The sequence below is a fragment of the Sarcophilus harrisii genome, chromosome 4 (genome assembly GCF_902635505.1).
Source record: "Sarcophilus harrisii chromosome 4, mSarHar1.11, whole genome shotgun sequence".
NCBI classification, from domain to species: domain Eukaryota; kingdom Metazoa; phylum Chordata; class Mammalia; order Dasyuromorphia; family Dasyuridae; genus Sarcophilus; species Sarcophilus harrisii.
Window position 1 is genome coordinate 16905523 of NC_045429.1, and position 23782 is coordinate 16929304.

The window sequence follows — 23782 nt, forward strand, 5'->3', positions numbered from 1 at the left end:
CCACCCTCGTAAATCCAGTGGACTTAGATGTCATGACATCATGTGATCTTGTGGTCCTCTTAGAGAACAAAGGGCAAAGCAGGAGGAGGAAGTAGAGGAAAAGGGGAGGAAGAGGAGGAATACAAAGAAAAGGAGTAGGAAAAGAAAGAGGAGGATAAGGAGGTGGAGGAGAATAATGATTTTTATTTTATTTCAATTGATGTTTTATTCTAATTATTCCCCATTATTCTATATTAGAATTTTATTCTATATTAGAATTTTATTGTAATTATTTTCCATAATTCTCTATTTATTAGACTTTTATTCCATTTATTACACTTATATTGGCACTTTAATCTATCTCTTCCAATCTCTTGAAATTTCATTCTAATTTATTCTAATTTTATCAAATGTTTTCATTGTTATCTATTATCTAATTATCTCAATTTATTCTGAATCTATTAGAATTTTATTCTAATTATTCCAATAAAGTTGAATTTATTTTCTCTAAATCAACTTCACAGATGCATTTAAATCTAATCCTGATATATTATGGTTATTAGCCTGATGGTTATTAGCAAGTCTTGCTAACCTAGCCCAGCCCCCCTCTATTAACCTTTTAGGAGAACTAATAGTAATTATAACTACATTCTCCTGATCTAATTTCTCACTCGTCCTATGAGGTCTCAACATAGTCATTACAGCCCTCTACTCATTCTACGTACTAATTACCTCCCAAGGAAGTAAATTTACCCATCATATGTACATACCACTCAGGGTCCCTAACCGTAGGTTTAGACACCCCTAAATTAGTTCCCAAGCCTATTTGGAGGCAGCTTGCAATAGGAGGTAGAGTTCTGACTGGATCAGCTGAGCAAGGTTCCATTGAAGGCTCTAAACAGTACAAGGAGCAATAGGACCTTGTTGGTTTCCTGGCCTCCCTGGGTCTCATCTTGCTGCTCTCTTAAACAAAGGCTGAGGTTCTGGGTCCCTTCTTGCCTCAAAGAGAGCTTTGTGGCTCTGTGATTTGGGGCTCACTGGGTGCATCTGCCTGTGTATGGAATCTCCTCAGTTCTCTCTGACCAGATTGTCTCTCTGGTTCCCAGCTGACAAGCCTGGTGTTCTCTTCCTGTTGAGTGGGTGGTGTTTGTTCCCAGGGGCAGGCCCTGGAAGAGGGAAGAGGGCTGGGGCACAGAGCAGAGGCTGACACTCTCCCTGGCTGGCCAATAAAACCAGCCCTGACAGCAGCTCCACAGAGACAAACACAGTTTGAGTTAAGAACACTATTTCCAGTGGCCCCATAGCAGGAAGAGAAAGAGGGAGAAGTTGGGCTTGTCTCGCCTTCTTGCCAGAGCTGGGAAAGATGCAGCTCTCTCTGAGAAACATGATCCCTTCTCTTTGTGAAGGAGTCCCCCTACATAACCTCCTTCTCCTCTCTGCCATCGTCCTGATCCTGGCACATTATCTAAAGAGAAGAAGAATTAGGAAACTAAACTACCCTCCCGGCCCTCCGGGACTGCCCATATTGGGCAACTTCCTCCAGATGGACTTCCAAAAACCCCAAGTTACCATGCAAAAGGTAAAGAATGACATGGGAGTGGAGAATCCACTGGATGTGAGGGGGGTATAGGAACTGGGGTATATGTTGGATAATGTGCTGGAGTAAAAAGGAAACAAGCCTGGGTGTTCATCTCTGCTCTGGCCCTCCCAGGGAGGCATTATTTTACAATGGACAGAATGTCTGGTTCAGGGCTTAGAGGGCCAGGTTCTCAGCCTCCTTCTGACCTGTGGGAGCAGAATAAACTTCTCACATGTGGAGTGTGTCCTTGTGGAGTTCCCTTTTGTACATGGTCACATTTACATGCTTTCTGAGATCACTCTGACTCAATTTCTGTGAAGCTGATCCAATGTGATAAGAATTCTAAAGTCCTTTGCACACTGATGGACACCCATTAAGCATTAGTGAAATGTCAGCTATTATTATTACCATTATATCTAAAGGGATAGGTGAGCTCCTTGAAAGATTGTCTTTTGCTTTTTTGTATCTCAGGGTTTAACACCTGGTATATACAGTAAACACTTAATAAATGTTCATTATTAGACAGACTGACAGAAATTGCACAGGCAGCCTCTGAAGTCTCTTTAGATTCTAAAATCAGAGGCACTTAACCTGGGGTCACTGAATTTAAGTTAGAAAAAATGTTTTGATCCCTTTACTTTAATATAATGATTTCCTTTATAATCCTACACCTTTTATTAATACACATTTAAAAACTTCCTTCTGAGAAAGGACCATATATTCAGTAAACTAATAAAGGGACAATAACATCGAATGATAACAACAACAAGAACAACACACACACACACACACATTTATGATAAGTTAACAAACTGGAGTCCACAATTCTTATCTTCAGACTTTGTACATGACATGGCAATCCCTGGTGTTCACTTGACTTGTTGTTCAATTATGGCTATTAACATTATGCTGCCAACATGTTTCAATTAATTTCACCAAACACTAACAATGATTTTCAATACCTGACATCAAAATGCTGAATAGAATTAGGTACACTCTTCTCATCTTTTATATAAGAATTATTTCACCTTTTTTGCATCCTGGACCCCTCTGGCAGTCAATCTGGGGAAACCCATTCACATTCCCTCAAAATCATGGTTTTAAATGCATAAAATGGGACTATATAGGAAACTAATTATTATGAAATTCAGGAATTGATATTTAAAGAAAAGAAAACCAAGTTGCTAAGACTCAGATCTTTTTCAGAGAAAATGCCCTTTTAAAATTGTGTGTGTGTGTGTGTGTGTGTGTGTGTGTGTGTGTGTGTAGTTTAGTCTGATTAAAGCACACTTATATACATTTATCCCTTTAAATTCCACTTTAATACATTGAGTCAACCACAATCCATTGAAATTGTTTTGGTCAACTCCATCACCCAGTTACCCTTCCCATTTAGTGTTGACTGCAAATTAGATGAGCACCCCATCTGTACTTTTTATTAGAGTCATTAATAAAATGTTAGACAGCCAGGGCCAAGAACAGATCTAGGTATAACCCAACATAGATCTCCTACCCGAACCTTTATGATTCCTATCTTGGCACTTGGTCTCTATGCAGTATCTCCTGCTGCTTCCTAGATGAGATTGATATCACCTTTACACATGTATAGAGAATGTTCTGTGCATTATCCATATGATCTTCAACAAATCTCATCGGGATAGATACTACATAAGCAGAAACAATCTTGGAAAAGGTTCACTGACTAGTTCCTTGTAGAGGACAAATGTAGGATCTGCACCCAGATCTTACTAGATTTCAGGTCCTATGCCCTTATTACATTTTACCCATCACCTCATTTTTTTTTCCTTTTGAATTCTAAATATCCCTATCTCCTGAAAATACTCATCATATCCTATAAAACTGAAGAATTTCTCTAAGGATCTTGAAGCAGAAGAGAAATATTTTGAGGCACTGTCAAGGTATAATACCTTTGGATTAGGGGGTGACAGCCTCTGAGTGTCTGTTACTTGAGTCTGATATTGCTAGGTTCAAAGAAGCTCATGACCATGGTGGTAGCAGAATTGATTAATTTTTTTATCTCTCTCAGAGATCATCTATTGAGTTTTGAGTGGGCTTCGTTTGATGTCCGGGGTGGGGGAAAAGATCTAATCAGTCAATTAACAAGCATTTCATAAATATCTGATATGTATCAGGTACTATTCTAGGTGCTGGAAATTAAGAAAAGAAAAATGAAACTGTCTCTGCCTTCTGGGAGTTGACATTATACCCGTTGCAATGAACATACAAAGGGTTCAATTGTTGATCTCTAAGTTTTTCCTGTGTACTAAATTCTGAATTTTTCTGTATCATATATTCCAAGTCCACCATGCTTTGAATATAGCAGTGAATCAGAACCTGGAATGTATTCCTTTTTCCCCTGAGTTTTTTTTTAGAATTTATTGTTCCCATCAAAGCTCAGTTTCAGCAGGCCATCTCCTGTAGAAGCCTTCCTGATACCCTCCTAGCTGCTAGTCTCCCTGAAATCACTTAGAATTTCCTTTGTATTACCTGGTATTGAATTAAATATACTCAGATCATTTTCTTCCAATATCAATTCCTCAAGGCATGTGACTTTGTATCTTTGTGACTATCTTATCAGCTTATCAGCACCTAGCACAGTAATTGAGATTCAGCTGGATGATTCAGTGTTTGTTAGGGTGAGTTGAACTTAATTGAGTGGAACTGGATCAGACTGAATTGAATGGGCACCACTGGAATTGTTTCACACATGCTAGAATGTCATCTAATAACAATATTAAAAAATTAACCTGAAAGGCAATGGAAGTATTCAATTCAAAATAATACTGTTTCAGTTTGTCAGGAAATACGGAAATATTTTATGCATGCATGTGGGCAGTCAAACTTTTATAACAGTAACTGGATTGCCAATGATCAAGGAAGTCCTGGTCAACCAAGGTGACGTGTTTATTGATCGACCCCAAATCCCTCTCTATCTTTATATCTTGAAGTCATCTGGTGAATTCTCTGAAATAATAGGTAAGTTATTTCAATCTGCATTCATGGTTAAACTGGGGAAATATAATAAAAACAGTTTTTCCCCAAAGTAGTTTAAATATTTAATGCTATTCCCCTTAAATTTCATTTTTTTTTCTTAATTAGAAAGAATATTAACAAAATTCATTTGGAAAACAAAAAGTCAAGATTATTAAAAGGAATAATGAATAAAGACATAAAGGAGGGGGATCCAGCAGTATTAGATCTTAAACTGTATTTTAAGACAATTATCATCAAAGCACTTTGATTCTGTCTAAGTAATAGAAAGCAAATCAATTGAAAAAATAAACATGGATATACAGTTTAGAGTAGCAGATGACATAATAACATTGCATTTGACAAGTGTGAAGACAAAATTTTGATATAAGAATTCATTATTTGGTTAAAGAAATTGTTAGGGGAAAATGGGAAAAAAAGTCTGGCATAAACTGAGCATTCACCAATATTTCATACCAATTAACAAGTTAGGGTAATCAATAATGATATAGAGCATATTTTCATATATGTTGTGATTTCTTCAATGGAAAACTGCCTACTTACTTTCTTTGACCACTTATCATTTGGGAAATTACTGGTACTCTTTTAGATTTGACAGAATGCTTTCTATATTACAGATATAAAAATTTCTTTTGATAAAATCACTAATCCCTCCTCCCCCCCAAAAAATTGTGCTTTCCTTCTGATCTTGGCTAAATTTGTTTTACTTGAATTAAAATTTTCAATTTCATGTAATTAAAATAATTCATTTTCTATCTAACATGGATATCTTTTTCATAATTTGTAAATTGTTCATCTATCCAGTATCTGATAAATAATAGCTTTCATGATTTTTTTCCTAACTTTTTTGTGACATCTCTATGTCTAGATTATGTAACTATCTTGACCCTAACTTGTTAATTGGTATGAAATATTGGTGAATGCTCAGTTTATGCCAGACTTTTTTTCCCATTTTCCCCTAACAATTTCTTTAACCAAATAATGAATTCTTATATCAAAATTTTGTCTTCACACTTGTCAAATGCAATGTTATTATGTCATCTGCTACTCTAAACTGTATATCCATGTTTATTTTTTCAATTGATTTGCTTTCTATTACTTAGACAGAATCAAAGTGCTTTGATGATAATTGTCTTAAAATACAGTTTAAGATCTAATACTGCTGGATCCCCCTCCTTTATGTCTTTATTCATTATTCCTTTTAATAATCTTGACTTTTTGTTTTCCAAATGAATTTTGTTAATATTCTTTCTAATTAAGAAAAAAAAATGAAATTTAAGGGGAATAGCATTAAATATTTAAACTACTTTGGGGAAAAACTGTTTTTATTATATTTCCCCAGTTTAACCATGAAGAATTAATGTCATTCTAATTATCTAAATTTAATTTTATTACAATAATATTTTTAATTTATTTACATAGTTCCTGGGATTTTTTGGCAGCTATGCTCCCAGGCATTTTATACTGTTTAACATTATAATAAATAGAGTATCTTTTAATTTATGTTCTGATAGAATTTTGTTTTTGATATATAAAAATGATCACAATTCATGTGATTTTAATTTATACCTTGTTACTTTGCTAAAATTATTAATTGCTTCACCTAACTTTTAACTTAAACCTTTGGGATTTCCTAAGTACATTAACATGTCATATAAAGAGATAGTTTTAATACCATTTTTCCTATTCTGATTCCTTCCATTTCTTTTGCTTCTCTTATTGTTTTTGATAGTTCTCCAATACAACACTGGATAATATTGATAATAGCAGGGATACATTTTTTCACAATCTGCTTCATTGCTGGTCCTCTAGTTTAATGCCTTTTGAAGATTTTAGATAAATGCTTTTTACCAAATTAAGGAAAAATATTACTATCAAGACATTCTAGTTTTATTAATGTAAATAATAGTTTAAGACAAAAGATAAATAAAAAAGCTTTTTCTAAACTTACTGACATAATTACATGTTTTTTTTACTTTTATATTTGATTTTATCAATTGCATTAATAGTTTTTCTTATGTTAAATAATCCTTCCATTCCTGGCATAGAGTCCACATAATTATAATCTTTTTAATATATTGTATTAATCTTTTAGTTAGAATTATATTTAGGATTATTATATTCATATTTATTATTGAAATTGGCCAATTTTACCCCTGGATTAGATATCAGTATCATATTTTTTTTTCAGAAAAGAAATTTGGTAGAATACCTTCTTTAACTATCATTCAAAATGAGTCACTTAGTATTGAAAGTAGTTGATCTTTAAATGGTTAATAGATTTCACCAAAAAATTCATATGATTATTGCATTTTTTAGGAAGCTTATTTATGACCTGATCAATTTCTTTTCCTAAAAAAAATGGTCTATTTAAAAATTCCATTTTCTCTTCTGTTAATCTGGGCAATTTATACTTTTGTAAATATTCTTATTTTTCACTTAAATTATTACATTTAATGGAAGCACAAAATTTAGAAAAATAACTCCTCATAATTGCTTTTATTTCATCTTAGTGACATATTCATACTTTTCATTTTTAATATTAGTTATTAGATTTTTTTCTTTTTCTAATCATATTAACCAATTTTTATCTATTTTTGAAAGATTTTTCATAAGTCAGTAGAGAATCTTGAGTATGTTTTTAAGAAAAAATTAACCCCAGCTGTATGAAAGGAACTTTAAAAATTTAATATTGGTTGCTCTTATCATATTCCAAACCTTGGTAGCAATACTAAACATTTTTAGTGGACCACACAACACTTAAATGACCTTAGAGCAATTACCAGATGATCATGACCACAGGAATTTGAGAAACATGGAAATTGCTGAAGTAGATGAGGAGAAAAAACTAGAAATCTGAAAAAAGGGAGAGGAGGGAGAGAGAGACACACACACAGAGAGGCAGAGAGACACAGAGAGACAGAAATACAGACATACAGGGACACAGAGAGAGGGAGGCAGGGAGGGAAGGAAGGGAAGGAAGGAAGGGAAGGAAGGAAGGGAAGGAAGGGAAGGAAGGAAGGGAAGGAAGGGAAGGAAGGGAGGGAAGGAAGGAAGAGAAGGAAGGAAAGGAAGAGAAGGAAAGGAAGGGAAGGAAGGAAGGAAAGGAAGAGAAGGGAAGGAAGGAAGGAAGGAAGGAAAGGAAGGAAGGGAAGGAAGGGAAGGAAGGAAGGAAGGAAGGGAGGGAAGGAAGGGAAGGAAGGAAGGAAGGAAGGAAGGGAAGGAAGGGAAGGAAGGAAGGGAGGAAGGAAGGAAGGAAGGAAGGGAAGGAAGGGAGGAAGGAAGGGAAGGAAGGAAGGAAGGAAGGGGAAGGAAGGAAGGAAGGAAGGGAAGGAAGGAAGGGAAGGAAGGAAGGGAAGGAAGGGAAGGAAGGAAGGGAAGGAAGGGAAGGAAGGGAGGGAAGGAAGGAAGAGAAGGAAGGAACGGAAGGAAGGGAGGGAGCGAGGGAGGAGTAGAGACAAATGGGGTTGACTGCTTAATACTATACTGTCGACAAAGTAGGGGCCTCTTCTGTACCAGATCACATCAAGTATAAAAGAGACAATGAGCCTCCTTGTAGCATATCCATCACCCATAGGCCAAGGTATCACTGTCTTGCCTGGACCATGACATTGGTGAAGTCAACAAGGCCCATTTGAGATGGCTTGGGCCATTCCAAGTGGATCTGATCATTGAGATTAGAATTTGGGCTCCTTCCACTGTCCATATCTTTCCAAAGCAGAAAATTATGCAGTAGCTAATCATCTCTGACTGAGGAAATAAGAAGCTTATGTTTATGTCCTCAAGGCTACATACAGACCTTTGACCCTCAGAGACATAGCATCTCTGTTTTGTTTTTTAGAACTTCCAGGCATTTCCAAGTACTCCACAGTAAAACTGTAAGTGTTATTTTCCTAATTAGTCTGTAAACTCTTTGGGAACTCTGGGAAATAATGGCTATTTTATATTTTATATATCCAGGACAGTGTTTGGCATATAATAGGTCTCTGTTTAGGTTTTTCAAGTCTTTATTCAGTTGAATTCCATTATTAGTAGGGGAAATAACCACATTAGTAAAATGACAGAGCTTTTGAAATAGTGATATAAATTATTATTAATATATTTATTTAGGCTTAATCATGTCTAATGGCCAAGTGTGGAAACAGCAAAGAAGATTTGCCTTAATGACTCTAAGGAACTTTGGTTTGGGAAAGAAGACCCTGGAAGATCGGATACAGGTGGAGGCCAAGTATCTCTTTGAGGCTATCAGGGAAGAAAAAGGTAAGTGCATGTCAGACAGAGATGTTTTCAGTTTCTTGTGATTTTCCATTTGGACAGATGGACATTAAAGAGAATCTGTACTTGTGGATGGGAGAAGCAGAGGAGGAAAGGGCATCCCTAGAGTAGAGACAGGCAAAATATTACCCTCAAGTACCCAGGGAATGTTTTCAAAGACGCAAAATTGTTCTCTAGGGAAAAATGAGACTGTAAGCCAAGGAAGCAAGCCTTGATGGTTCATTCTCTTAAATGTCTTTATAATCATTTTCTTCCATTAAAACTATGACTCTACATGTTTCAGTTTTTTAAATGTCATGCATGGAGTTTTGCCTTGGTTGGCCCCTACACACACATGAACACACAAGCCCTGCCTCTATTTTCTCCTGCTGTCCTTCTCTAACTCTTTCCATTCTTCTACCATTCTAGTTATTGAACCAGATATTTCCATTTCTTTGTTTCTCCTCTTTCATTCTTTTTTTTCTTTTTTCTTCTGCTTTGTTTTCTTCTTCTTCCTATTTAAAAGTGTGTGTGTATATATATATATATATATATATATATATATATGTATACATACATATATATATAAATACACTCTTGCATACATATTGCTATCTTACTTTTAGAATACTGATTATTTTTTTAAATTAATCATTATTTTCTTCTTGTTTCTCCTTTGAATAGGAAAAAACAAAATGCTAGTAACAAATACTATCCAAAATAAAATAAATTCTTCAATTGGTCATGCTCAGAAACCTGTCTCATCATGTAATCTAAATCTGACAGGAGGTGGTTAGCTGGTACATCATTGATCCTCTTGAGTTTTGATTGATATTTCACTGAAACAAGTTCTTAAGTCTATCCATGTTATCTTTCTTTACACAATGTTCTTGTTGTAAACATTCATTCTGCTACTCTTCCTACTCTTTCTATGCTTCTTTTTTTTTCTTTCCAGCCTCCTCCCATTCTCATCCACTTCCCCTTTCTCCTCATCTTCTGTATACTCTTATTATCATAGATTAAAGGTAGGTAATTAATCTTGGAGACCATCAATCCAAACCTCTTTCTCATTCTTCATACACTGAGGAGTGTAACAATTAAGTGACTTTACCAAGATTAGTCAATTAATAAATATTTATTGAGTGCCTAGTACTGTATTCTAGGCACTATGCTAAATACTAAGGATATAATGAAAGGAATAAAAGAGTACCTGTCCTCACTGATCTCCTAGTCTAAGGAGGAAGACAATATGCAAACAACTATGTACAGATATGATAAAGACAGGAGAAACTGGAAATAACCAATAATAGGAAGGCACCAGAATCACAATAAAGTTACCCAATTAACAAATGTCAAGCTAGACTTAGGGTTAAGGCCAGAATTTGAATAAATGTTTGAGGCTGTCCAGATCTCCCTGTATCCAGGTCCACTTACACATTACTTTATATTGCCTCCCTTTCTTATTTTCATTCTCCTAATTTTTCTTTTAATTCCAGTATCTCCAGTTATAATTTCAAACCCTACTACTCATATGCATACAAATAGCCCACACGTGTATATATATTGATATATACACACATATATCTATGGACACAGATGCATGTATGTTCTGCTCACTACTCAAAAAGGCACAACTTTTTAGATTTATATGCATGATATATCAGATATATAGTTCTATATCTGATATATAGAACACAGATGATAGAAATGCTCTCACGAGTCATGGAGTCCAACCTCCTCATTTTACTTAATTACAAAAAAAGACAAAGACAAGTAAAGCAACTTGTTCAAAGCTACTAAGGTAAAATATGTTGAAATAAAATATGCCAATTAAATCTCAAATATTCTGCTCCCCCTCACATCTATTTAACCAGTAGCTGGTTATGGACTAAAATACTAAAGCAGATGTGTACTGGGAAGTGGGGAGTGAAAATGAAAAAAAAAGTACTGAAAAGAAAAAAGTTAAGAATTCTGCTTGATTCCTTTAAACATCAAGGATGAAATCCTTCTATTCTGGTCAACAGGACAGCCTTTTGACCCCCACTATGTTATCAACAATGCTGTTTCTAACATCATCTGCTCTGTAACTTTTGGGAATCGTTTTGAGTACCATGATTCACAATTTCGGGAGCTCCTGAAGAGTATGGATGCTGTCATGAAGCTTTTGGTCAGGTGGGAGTGTCAGGTAATATATGGGAATGGCTGAATCAACTTCAATTGCCTCCATGGGAAAAGAAACCAGAATGACTATGCGATTTAGGTCGGAGCTGAGTCAGTTTGTATATCACTTCCTCTAAACAGTAAAAGGGCTTGAGAGTGGGAGAGGAAAGAAACAGGGGAGAGGAAAGAAACAGTGACATGAAAGAACATGTCTGGGGGACCCAAGCTTTTCCAGAACACTGTGTTCTTCAGATAATAAGCAACAAATTTCTCAATAGTTTTAAGTGTTCTTAAGATATTTATGAAGATTATCAATTTACAAAGATTTACTAAGAATTTATTGTGTGCTAGGTGATGAGACTGCACTAATTAAAAAATGAAACAGCCCCTGACTTCAGGTGGTTTGCATTTTGTTATGGAGGCAACATGCTCTCCAGTGTATTCTATCTAACTAAATAAATATAATGGGGCAAGTTTTGGTGGATGCAGAATTAGGAGCTAGGACAACTAGTAAATGTTTAATGGAAAAGTTGTCTATTGAGCAAAGTTTGAGAGAAATCGTTTCTACAAAAGAGAGAGAGAAAAAGAGAGACACAGACACAGAGAGAGATAGCAAAGACGGAGGAAGGGAGGGCGATTTAGAGACTGAGACAAGATACAGAAACAGCTAGAGAAACAGAATGAGAGGCTGAGAGAAGAGACACAATCAGAGAGACAGATAATTTAACTGTTTTCCTTTAAGGTTTATAAATAACATTAAAAATATTAGTTCTTATCTCAGTGCCTTTGCAGTAACTGTCATTGTTTTCTGGAATGCTCTCCCTTCTAACCTCTACTTCTTGACTTTAAGAATGAACTCCAATTTCACCTCCTACTGCAGGATGGCTTTTTCAATCCATCCAGTTATTAGTGCCTTTCCCTCACAGAATACTTTTCAACAACTCTGCATACATCTTATATGTCCCTAGTTTTTTCCATAGCATCTATGCTATTACAAAGTGAACTACCTGGAGAGCAGGGACTGAAAGTTTTCCCTCTTCCTTTGGATGCCCAGGATTCTCTACACTTCTTGGCATATGGTTAATGCTTAATAAATACTTGATTAATTTATTTCTTTAGATCTTCTCAACAACCCCTTGAAATAGTTGCCATTAGTGTCCCCATTTTGTGAATAACTGAAACTAAAGTAGATTAATGTCTTGCCCACAGCTAATAACTTTCTGAGGCAGAATTCTAACTCAGTTCTTCCTGAATCTCAACTCCAGAATTACATCTACTCTTCCTGCTAGCTGGTCAGTGACTCATGTGTCACTGGTTCATAATTTCACTTAACTTCACAAGTATTGGAATATGAAAGAAAATGAAGGAAAAGGGTGAATGTCATTGGCTCTCATCTGCCTAAGTGAAACAAAATGTAATTCAGGAGAAGGGAATTCTGTGGGGCTATAAGGGAAAGATGGGCTCAAGTGATGGCAATTTCTGTCTCTAGAATACTTCTCTCCACTCATTCTTTGCAGCTGTGAAGCCTGCCTAGATTGGTGACATCTTAAAAGAGTTATTTTGATTCATCAAAACATGGCCAAGGGATTGGTGCTTCGATAGTTGGACAGCAACTTGAGTGTTAAAGGAACAACAGTATGAGATGAGAGACAGTGGTGATAGGGAGGGTGGATTCAGGAGCAGAGATTTCATGGCCCTAAAAAAGGTAAAATCCATGGACTGACCTAAGATGAAGATGAAGTAGGGAAGTCAAACAGGAATTAACACTCAGCCATCCTACCTTGTCCTTTTTATATTATTTAGCTCTTCAATATATTTCCTTCTGTAATGAAATTCCTGCCAGGACCTCGCCAGAAGCTCTTAAGAGAATATAAAAAGCTAGAGTCTTTTGTAGAAGATGTGATCAAACAACATAAGGAAAACTTGAATCCAGAAGAACCCCAGGATTTCATTGATGCTTACCTGAAGGAGCTGTCCAAGGTAATGTAGACATCTTTCCTGGGAGATAAAATATAAGTCATGGAGCTTACTAATAGAGAGCGCATCATTTCTATTTAAGATTGGAAGAGACAATAATGCTCATTGAGTTACATCCCCTAATTTAATAAAGGGGGAAACCAAGGCATAGAAATGTTAGTTGGCTTAGTCCAGTCACAAAGTGTTGGGAATTGGAAGCTGTATTTGAACCAGCTTTTTCTATTTCCAAGTCCAGTGTCCTTTTCATTACTTGCTACTCTGATTGGAATAAAGGTTTAGTCCTGATATTTCATCCCCATGATTCTTTCCCTCTATCTCACTTTTCTCACTTGTAGCATTCACATAAATTTCCCCTCTATCCTATCCAGAATTACTGTATACATATACTTTATAAATTTTATGACACTATAAAAATAAGTTTTATTATCAACCTTATGCAGAAAATCAAAAATATAATCACCTTTGAGAATTTGTGCAATAGCCAAACATACGGGCAGTTTTGCAGCCCATGTCACTCCCAAGTACTGTAGAATAAAATTTAAAATGTAATTTAGAAATGTTTAACCAAATACATAAAAGTGCATTAGAACATAGATAATTTAAGTCAATATGGAAGCTCCAGGGATCTTTATGAATGGTCTGAATACCCTATTTCTCTTTGAGTTTGATACCACAGGGGTTCCTTCCTAATTTCAAAATTTTGTGATTATGCCCTCTATATTAAAAAGTACTGGACTGCTACATGAATTATAGAACCTGGATTCATCATCCAAGTTTTATTAGGAAAAATTAATTTTTCTAAGTCTCAGTATTTCCATTTGAAAAATTGGTACAATATTATTGTCACTATCTGCTTCACAAGATTATGGATAAATAAGCCAACAAATTGTAAAGTATTTTATACTATTTGTTTACTCATTAAAATAATGAATCCAGAGGGTAAAATACCTATCTTTAATAATAATAATAATGAAATTAATAATGCAGATAAATGGCAATAAATCTGTTACTTAGATGCTTATAGTATGTCAACATTTGCAAAATGTTTGGGTTTTGTCCCTATCCCAGGCAATGCCATGAGATAGCTAGCACAGGTATTATTTCCATTGCACAGATGGAGAAACTAAAAACAAAAGAGATTAAATGATTTGTCCAACAATTATGCAGTGTGAACATATGAAACCAGTTCTTTTGACTTACTGCTCTAACTAAAGAGCATGAAATATATGATATATGAACAAAGAATGGAAAAAAAAGAGATTGTCAAGTCAATTACTTTGAAAATGGTTAGAGCATTGGATTTGGAATCAGAAAAACCTGAGCTCAAATCTGATCTCGGACACTAGCCTTGTGGTCCAGGAAAAGTTACTCAATCTCAGTTTGCCTCAGTTTCCTCAAAAGTAAAATGAATATAATAATAACTCCTATCTCATGGGGTTGTTTTGAGACTGAAAATGAAAATACATTTTTCTTCAAAATTACTTATTTTTTTTTAAATTCTCCTCTACTTACATTCAAAACAAATTTGTTTTACATTAGTTTTTTTAAGATTTTTGAGCTCATTTGTCTCCTTTATCCCCATCCAAAATTAAGAAATCACATATGAAGTTATGTGAAACATTTCCATAAAAGTCAAATTGTGAAAGAAAACATATCTCTCACTCTAACGAAGATTTAAAAAATAAGTTAAAAATTAAGTGAAAGAGAGAGAGAGAAAAATATAGAATGCTTCAATTTGTTTTCAAAACAAATAATTTCCTTCTTTAGATAAGGATAGAATTTTTCACCTTAAGTCCGTCACAATAGTTGTGGATGATTGTATTACTGAGAAATATAAAGTCATTTATAGCTGGTCATACCTGAAGAGTGCTATTATTCTGTATATAGCATATTTCACTTTGTTCATCAAGGAATTTCTAGGTTTTTTTTTTCCTGAGTTCATCATGCTCATTATTTCCCAGAAAACAATATTATTCCATCACAAATGCATGTCATAGTGTATTTAGTCATTCCATAATTCATGGGCATCCCTTTAATTTTTTTAATTTTTTTTGTCCTGAGAGCTGTTAGTGTGTGTGTGTGTATCTCATTTTCCTCCTCCTCCTCCCCATTTTTGTTTCTAAATCTCTTTTGGTATTCATTGTATCAGCAAAGCTGTGAGATGATCTACTGTGATTGACTTAGCTCTTGAAAGCAATACAAGGATTAGAGACAAGTCAAAAAGACTCATAATGAAAAATACTACTCACATTCAGGGGGAAAATCTAATGAAATCAGAATGTAGATAGAAGCATTCAATTTTCCTTTTAGGATTTTTTTTAAATTTTTTTTTCCCTTTCATTCAGTTTTTTTTTCTTTCTCAACATGGTTAACATGGAAATATGTTTAACATGAATGCAGAACCTATTTCAAATTAGCAAAAAGGGAAGGGTGGAGAAAATTTGCAACACAGAAATTTATATTAAAAGTGTGTTAATTTTTTGGATTATTTGTTGTCTAAGAGAAGGGGGAGGAAGAGAACAGAGAAAAAACAGGGTTTTTCAAGGGTGAATGTTGAAAACTATCCTTGCATGTATTTTGAAAAATAAAAAGTTATTATTAAAAAATAAAAAAATAAAAATTCACTTTTAAAAAATATTAAAATTGTAGCTGTAATTTTAAAAATATTATTTCAAAAAAGTTAGGCACTCTCATTCTCAGAAACAGGGATTATATTCTTGGGGGTAAAAGGGAAGCCCAAAATCTTTCACCTTGACTTTGACCCATGGTTCCATTGAGCCTGAAAGCTCTTTATGCTTGGTGAAAGCCATGATTACTTTTTGAATTAACCAACTAATCCATATCTTTTTAATTTAAGGATAACATCCATTCTAGTTTTAATGAAAAAAATTTAGTCTACTGCACCCTGGACCTCTTCTTTGCTGGAACAGAGACAACTTCGACCACACTAAGGTGGGGACTGCTGTACATGGCCCTTTATCCAGAGATCCAAGGTACAGTGATGGCAGCAAGCCATGCAACCCTGTAGAATTCGACTCAGAGTTCCCATTTACAGAAAACTTCAAAATTTTCCAAGCATGTTACATTATTCCAATAAGAATTGAAGCAATATAAAGCAGTGATTACCATTTCCCCCATTATATGGAACCCTTTTGACATCATTTTTTTTTTCAAATCCCCATATGATAGTAGCTTAAGTTTAGGATAATAGAGAGTATAAAATTTGCAATCAGGATGATATAAATTCAAATATTGCCTTAAAAACTTCCCAACCAGACTCTGAGCAACTCACATACCTTCTCTCAATCTCTGTGTTTTCATCTATAAAATCGGTACAATAAAAGTTCCTATCTTATATGGTTATTCCCAGAATAAAAGAAATTGGTAAACATTAAATGTTTTGTAAACCTAAAAGTGTTACATAAATACCAGATATTATTTTATTTTCTTATAGTATGTCATAATTATTTTTAATGAAACATTATGTGATCATAAAACATAACATTTTAAAATATATTTTTATTCTATTAAATATGATGAATTATCATAGATTTCAAATTAGAAATACTTACTTGAAGGATGCATTATTGATTCAATCTACAGAAAGTTATAGGCCTTTAGATTAAGTGTTAGAAGGAATCTTAGAGTCCATAAAGTCCAACCCCTCATTTTACAGAATTGAACAACAAGACTGAGAGAAATTAAGTGTTTTAAAGATTTTAAACAATGTCTAGTGAGACCTGATCATTTTAGATATACAGAAAATGAGATTCCAAGTGGTTCTTATTCATGATCTCAAATAGTGCCTGGTAAAGCCGAAATTTGAATCCATAATTCCATAATGTCACATTCCTGCATATCTTCCCAGCCCCACAAATGTTCTTATTTGACTTTAATCAGTGGAGTCTTCAAGCTACAGGGCTTGGCAAGTTCAGTGAAGTGTAAAGTCAAACTTTTACAAAACCATGCATATGTTTCTCCCATATGATCATGAAAAAATGAGAAAAAATGAAAGAAAGATTTGAATTCACATCTACCTAGATATGAGAATCTGAGCAAATCCCTTGATTTCTGCCTTATTTCATCTACAAAAATGGGGATGATAATAGCAGGATCCTTCTGGTAAACTTGTGATGATCAAATAAGATAATATTTGTCAATTGTTTGCAAACATTAAAGCACTCTATGAATGGGAGATAATATTTGGCTCTCAAAAATTCTGCCTCTACTTTCCAGGCAAAATACAAGCGGAGATTGACAGGGTGATTGGCCAATCCCGACAGCCCACCATGGCTGATAAGGAGAATATGCCCTACACTAATGCAGCTGTTCATGAAGTTCAAAGAATGGGAGATATTGTTCCTTTCAATGTACCCAGGATGGCTGTGGTTGATACCACAGTGGCAGGATATCATGTGCCTAAGGTAAATGGCTTCTCTCTCTGCCCCCCCCCAATGAATTTAAAGAGATTATGTTTCCACCTACTTCTAATGCCCACTTATTGACTCACCATTTGTCTTGCTCTGCAAGCTCCTTCCATGAGAATCGCTCTTTCTAAACCAGGTTATCTAAACACACACAGGTGTGTCTTTATAGTCAAGACACAAGGAAGCTGGTGGTTCTGATCCAACAAAACCCAGAGGATATAGAAGTGGAATCAGGAAGACCTGGATTGAAATTCAGCCTCAGATGCTTACACAGTAAGCTTACATCTTGACAAATCACTTGACCTGTCAGCCTCAATTTCATCATCTGTAAATATGAAAATATTCTAGCCCTAAAATCTATAATGCTAAAATTTATCCAGCTTCTATCAAAAATTTTGAGTAGAATCCCTTAACACTAATCTCATAAGTTTTACACAGTATGTGATATTATCAACCATCATTTCTGACGGGAGTTCTGAAGGAATTTACTGATTTAGGGCACATTGCTATCTGTGAAGCTTACTCATTTACAATTTGATTCATAAGATGGTCCCATATGGGGCAGAGGGGGAGAGATCAGCAGGAAGAAAATTTACCTGGTGCCGATGGCATCAAACTAGCCCCCAAAAGGCAATTTAGAATAAAGTAGTTTGGGTTCATTTCCTCCTGCCACTAGTTGGACGAACTTGAAAGAATCTGCCTTTCCACGTATTGGCTTACTCATCTGTAAAAATGAAAAGGATGGTTCCAATGGCCTCTACAATCCCTTCCAGTCCTAAAGTTGCGACTCTGAGGGGCAGAGGAAAGATGGCAGAGAGCAGACATGGCTTTCTGTGATTTTCTCTGACCTCTCAAACCAATAGCATATTAAGCCTCTAAACTTGTTTTGGAATGTCAGAACCCACAAATATTTGGAGTGCAACAAATTTCCAAAAGAAGAAACTTTGGAAGAGCTTCAGAACATGTCTGTTTTAATCAGGCAAGGGGAGAGGCTGCCAAACCCAGATCACAGCAGAGGGAATAAAGCCACTGCTGCATCCCCACTTCAGGGAATCTACTACAAGGTTTTTAGCCTACTCTGTACTGGTTGCAAACATGCATTTTAGCAGATTCACTGCAAGACATGCAAAAGTCAATACAAAAGGCAAATTGACAAACTCTGAGATCAGGAAGATTGTGGGACCAGCTGTGCTTACCCAGCCCCAGAAGCCAGTCAGCAGAACTGCCCCAAGTCAAACTAAGTGCTATCACTCCTTCATCTTTTTTTTTTATTTCCAATTGTTTGATATATTGTTTGTTTATTTGTTTGTTTATTTTTAAATAACTTTTTATTGTCAGAACCCATGTTAGGGTATTTTTTTACAACATTATCCCTTGCACTCACTTCTGTTCCGATTTTTTCCCCTCCCTCCCTCCACCCCCTCCCCCAGATAGGAAGCAGTCCTATACACGCTAAAGAGGTTACAATATATTTTAGATACAACATATGTGTGCAAAACCGAACAGTTCTCTTGTTGCTCAGGGAGAATTGGATTCAGAAGGTATAAATAACCCGGGAGGAAAAACAAAAATGCCAGCCGTTTATAGTCATTTCCCAGTGTTCTTTCTTTGGGTGTAGCTGCTTCTGTCCATCCTTGATAAATTGAAACTGAGTTAGATCTTCTCTTTGTCGAAGAAATCCACTTCCATCAGAATACATCCTCATATAGTATCATTGTTTAGGTATATAATACAAGTATATAATACTTGAGGTATGTAATACAAGTATATAATACTTGAGGTATATAATACAAGAATATAGGATAGTTTACCTCTCAGATCAGTGGAGGAGGAAGGAATTAGTGACCAAAGAAGACCTGGAAGTCATTATTGATCGTAATATTTATTTTATTAAGTTAAAATGTTTTGTATAAACAAAACTAATGCAGAGAAGATTAGAAAGAAAGCAATATACTGAGAAAACATTTTTTACATTCAAGAGTTCTGATAAAAGCCTCATTTCTAAAGCATATAGAGAATTGACACAAATTTATTATAACTCAAGTCAATCTCCAATTGATAAATAATCAAAGGGTATGAACAGATAATTTTTCAGATGAAGAAATGAAAACTATTTCTAGTCATATGAAAAGGTGGTCCCAATGATCTCTACAATCCTTTCCAGTCCTTAAGTTATGAGTCTGTAATATTGGATACTTGGAGTCCATGAGCTCGATTTTTTTTGTTCATATTGTTATGCTTGTATTTCAAAATAATTAATTTCCTTAATAATCCTATGTATTCTATTTGATTCATTTAAAAAAAGGTTATTCTGAAAAAAGGGTAATAGGATTGCCAGCCTTCCAAAGGGCTGTAATCCCAAACTGGTTGGCAATCCCTACCCTAAGAAATCTGAAGTTCTACAATAGGCTTAACCACTAAAAAGCCATGTGGCTTCAGAATGTTCTAGGCTCCCTCTGACTTTCAATTCCCTCATCTGTAAAATGAGAGGGTGGACTAGGTCCTTTCTTCCTCAAAATACCTTGAAATCAATTCTTTTCATTTGTTTCCAGGGGACCATGTTGTCGACCAACTTGACTGCCTTGCACAGGGATCCTAAGGAGTGGGCAACCCCAGAAACTTTCAACCCAGAACATTTTCTGGAGAACGGCCAATTTAAGAAAAAAGAGTCTTTTCTGCCTTTCTCAATTGGTGAGCCACACTTAGTAGGGAGAGGGCCTTCGGCCTGGGGGCAGCAACTATTTAACATGAAGAAACTTCAAATTTCACTTCCTGAAACCCACATCATGTGACTGCATATACTACTAATAGTCAGTGATTATCTGCTTTTGTCAAAATAACAATACTAGGAGTAGGAGAAGGAGCAGAAGGAAGAGGAAGAAAAGGAAGGGAGGGAGAAGGAAGAGTAGGAAGAAGAGGGGGAGGAAGAAGAACAATCACTTATATAATCTTTAAGTTTGGCAAAGTCCTTTACCTTTTTATCCTGCAAAGTGCATGCTATTATTATCCCCATTTCACACATGAGGAAGCTGAGACTGAAAGCAGTTGGGTCTCTTGCCCAGATTCACACAGTTTCTTAGTATCAGGAGTAGGATTTGAACTGAGGGCTTCTTGACTCCAGGTCCAACAGTCTCCACTGAACCCATTTGGCTTAAATTCAGAGCAGAAACCATTCTTTCTTAAGGCTGCTCTTAGACACAGAACTAGAAGGGTGTTTGAGGACCACATCATCCAACTCCTTCATTTCACAGTTGAGCAAAATTTGGCTATTCAAGTTAAGTTATGTGTCCAGTGCCAACTGAGTGAGAAGCATCTCAGGTGGGATCAGAAACCCAGATCATCTGCCTACAGAATGAAGCATTTCACCTGTACTATATTTCTGAGGTTAGCTGTGAGGTAGCAGGGTGGACATGGTGTCTGAAAAGCAGCAAGGAAAGCTTGGGTCCAGATTCCACCTCTGACCATTATCAGCATTGTGATTATGGGCTAATTACTACTCTTAAGGCCAATTCCAATGCTTGGATTCACTCACAGACCCTAGAGATCCCCAATCTCAACTCCAGCCTGTGCCAAGCATATTAGTGGATTTACTCGTTTCTTATCTCCTTGCCTTTCAGGAAAGAGGGCTTGCCTGGGGGAACAGCTGGCTCGGGCTGAGCTCTTCCTCTTCTTTACCAGCCTGCTCCAGAAATTCACGTTCCAGCCTCCTCCAAACACCCAGCTGAGCCTGGACGTCCAATGTGGCACTACCATGTCTCCTCTCCCCTACAAAATCTGTGCCATTCCTCGAGAGATGTAGACCAAACAATGCCTGTGGAGTGATATTCCAGGAGGCACAGGGAAAATCTTGAACCATCCTCATCCTCCCTGCATTTGGAGTTTGGCTAGGGACAGAGAGAGAAGTCAAGGAGGGAAAAAAATGAGAGAGATCAAGGAAGGCTATCCGTTGCCCAGTGTGAACAATCCCACTCAGAAAAAAGGAGAGGCATGAACACCAGCAAAAGGATAGCACAGAATTCTTACTAGATTGGAAGTTTAAGGACTTGGGGGTCACATCTCAGTCCTCTTTTTTTCAGATCTAAACTGAGAAAGAAGAAGATCTCTAATGTCTATTCCAGTTCTAAATTGACAACCCTATGATGCTTTGAACAGCAAATCAATGCTATTCTTTACCTAACTCAAGCAGTGGGGCCAAATGTTGGTTAATTCTTCTTCTTTCTCTTTTGCTTATAACTCATACAGTAGATGTGATTTTGGGGAAGGCTTCAGAAACTTTAAATCCTATGGTTGATTGGGATGCTCTTTAGAAATCCTTATAAATCATGTATCCCTTGTGGGCAAATATTATTTTTTTATGTCTTTGGATTTATAGCATCCAGTCCAGTGCCTAACATAGAGAAGGAGCCTATTAATAATGATCATTGTTTCATCTCTAAAAAACGTTCCTTTCACATTCATAATTCCTTTAACTTTCAAAGTATGAAATCTTGACCCATCTGTTGATGAACTGGGTTTCTCATTCCTGTTAAAAGCCATGTTACTGATGATACATCATAAGCATTCTGCTATTAACTATACTCACATGAATTTAAGAATGTGCCCATCTTTGTTTTGCTCATCTGTTAAAGTTCTCTGTTTCTCTTAGATTTCCTTTTTCTTATGAGAGATGTTTACAGAAAATAGATTTCCATGCTAACAATCAAAACCTAAACATAAAATGTAAATGCCAGTGTGAATTGGTAAGATAAGTATTACTCATTTCTTGTTTGTGCTCTATTTTCTACTTTCTTCCATCAAACTATTGAAAATGCTGAGTGAATCTATAAGGAGGTCCTTGTACCTTGTACCATGCAGCCATCTTGTTGGAAAATTGCTAGCCATGGCCAATAAATTAATTGTACTTGTAACTCTTCTGTGTCAGTTTCTCTTATTTACAGATTTTAATCATGACCACAGCAACCTTATAATGTGAGTAGGATTAAGCCCAGTTTATAAGAAGGGAAAACTGTAGCGTATGGGCTAGCTCCTTGGAGGGCTTCCAAGTCAGCCAGAGTCAGAATAAATCAAAGTCCTTGGTCTTTGGGGGAGAAGTGGAAGAGGCAGGCAAGCAGAATTTTGGATTCAGGAGTCCAGTCACCAATTTCTCTCCTCCTCATCTTTCTTTCAAGTGCCTCTGGCCCCCCTCACTCTGCCCTCCAATCCTTGCCTATGATTATCTTAACACCAAACATTCAGCAAGCATCAGCAGTGAGAAGAACCATTTATCCAGATATATGCTAATAGAGTAATTGTCTCACATGGAATAGATAATTAGCCTTAAGTGTTCAGTTGTCTGATTCAAACATATCTTTTTGGAGTTTCAGCCCTCTACAGAAAATGAAAATGAGTTTTCTAAATAAAAGTTAATTTTTTTTTAATTCCTAGCAAAAGATATGATGATAACAATCTCTGCCTGTCTTTAGAGGTAGGGGAAAAAAAACAATCCTAGTCCAACTTTATTTCATATTTCTCTGAATATTTTTTGAATTGAGTTCAATTCTACAAACATTGATTAAGCACCCATTATATATCCATGTATATAGATAATTAGTCAGAGTAAGACATGGAAAATAGTCTATGGTTTTAGTTGTCTTTGTCACTCAGTAAGCAGTACTCTATGAAGTGAAGTCCGTAACACTTGAGGGCTGCTCTACATGATCATTTGGGGCACAGAAGGAAAATACTTCCATTTTTATGTTCATTTAATTTTATGTTAATTTAAGAATCTAATCAAGTTTTCCCTAATATTTAATTGGTAAATTGATATTAAGTGGTAACTTCCTTTCTTGGTACTGAAGACATGCTTAGGGAAGAATTGGGATTATTTACCCAGAGGAAGTTGACAATCAAGATATCACAGGTTTATTGGTTTTCAGTATTAGTAAGTCCCTCAACAACTCAAGCACTTTTTAAGTACCTTCTATATGTCTTATTATATGCTACTGTGCTAAATGCTGAAAATAACAGTCAGTCAACAGCATTTATTGAACACTTGCTATGTCCTAGGTATTATGATATACACTGGTAAATGTGTTTCCTGTACTCAAAGACCTTGTTTTCTAAAAAAGGAATCAATATAGTAACAGGCAAGTATCTATAAGTTATATAAAGGTAAATGGGATGTCATCTGTGAAAGATGCTGGAAGTGGAGGACTGAGAGTACTGAAGTAGACAAGGGCCTTCATATAAAAGATGTGATTTAAATTGATTTTTGAAGGAAGCCAAAAAACTGAACCATAGAGAAAATGCATTTTTGACTGAGAAACAGCTAGAACAAAGGTTAGAATGTGGATACAACTTGTGTTGTGGGTGTACACTTGTGTGTGATAAAACTAAGTGAATTTATGGATGACCT

The 23782-nt window shown here is 35.7% G+C and overlaps 1 protein-coding gene across 1 annotated transcript; it reads left to right on the forward strand.

Annotated features, from left to right (window-relative positions):
* The first annotated feature begins 1262 nt into the window (after positions 1-1262).
* LOC100922742 (cytochrome P450 2J2) lies at positions 1263-22285 on the forward strand. The gene is made up of 9 exons (XM_003770651.4): positions 1263-1558; positions 4372-4534; positions 8681-8830; positions 10849-11009; positions 12788-12964; positions 15819-15954; positions 17198-17385; positions 19941-20079; positions 21006-22285. The coding sequence occupies exons 1-9, from the start codon at positions 1343-1345 to the stop codon at positions 21185-21187; spliced, it is 1512 nt and encodes a 503-aa protein (XP_003770699.2). The 5' UTR covers positions 1263-1342; the 3' UTR covers positions 21188-22285.
* Positions 22286-23782: the final 1497 nt, after the last annotated feature.

Excerpts from the sequence above, each read along its gene's own strand:
- LOC100922742 (XM_003770651.4), top strand. The coding sequence starts at position 1,343 with ATGCAGCTCTCTCTGAGAAACATGATCCCTTCTCTTTGTGAAGGAGTC. Across the intron at positions 1,559-4,371 it reads CCCAAGTTACCATGCAAAAG|TTTGTCAGGAAATACGGAAA; the intron begins GTAAAGAATGAC and ends ATACTGTTTCAG. Across the intron at positions 8,831-10,848 it reads GGCTATCAGGGAAGAAAAAG|GACAGCCTTTTGACCCCCAC; the intron begins GTAAGTGCATGT and ends TCTGGTCAACAG.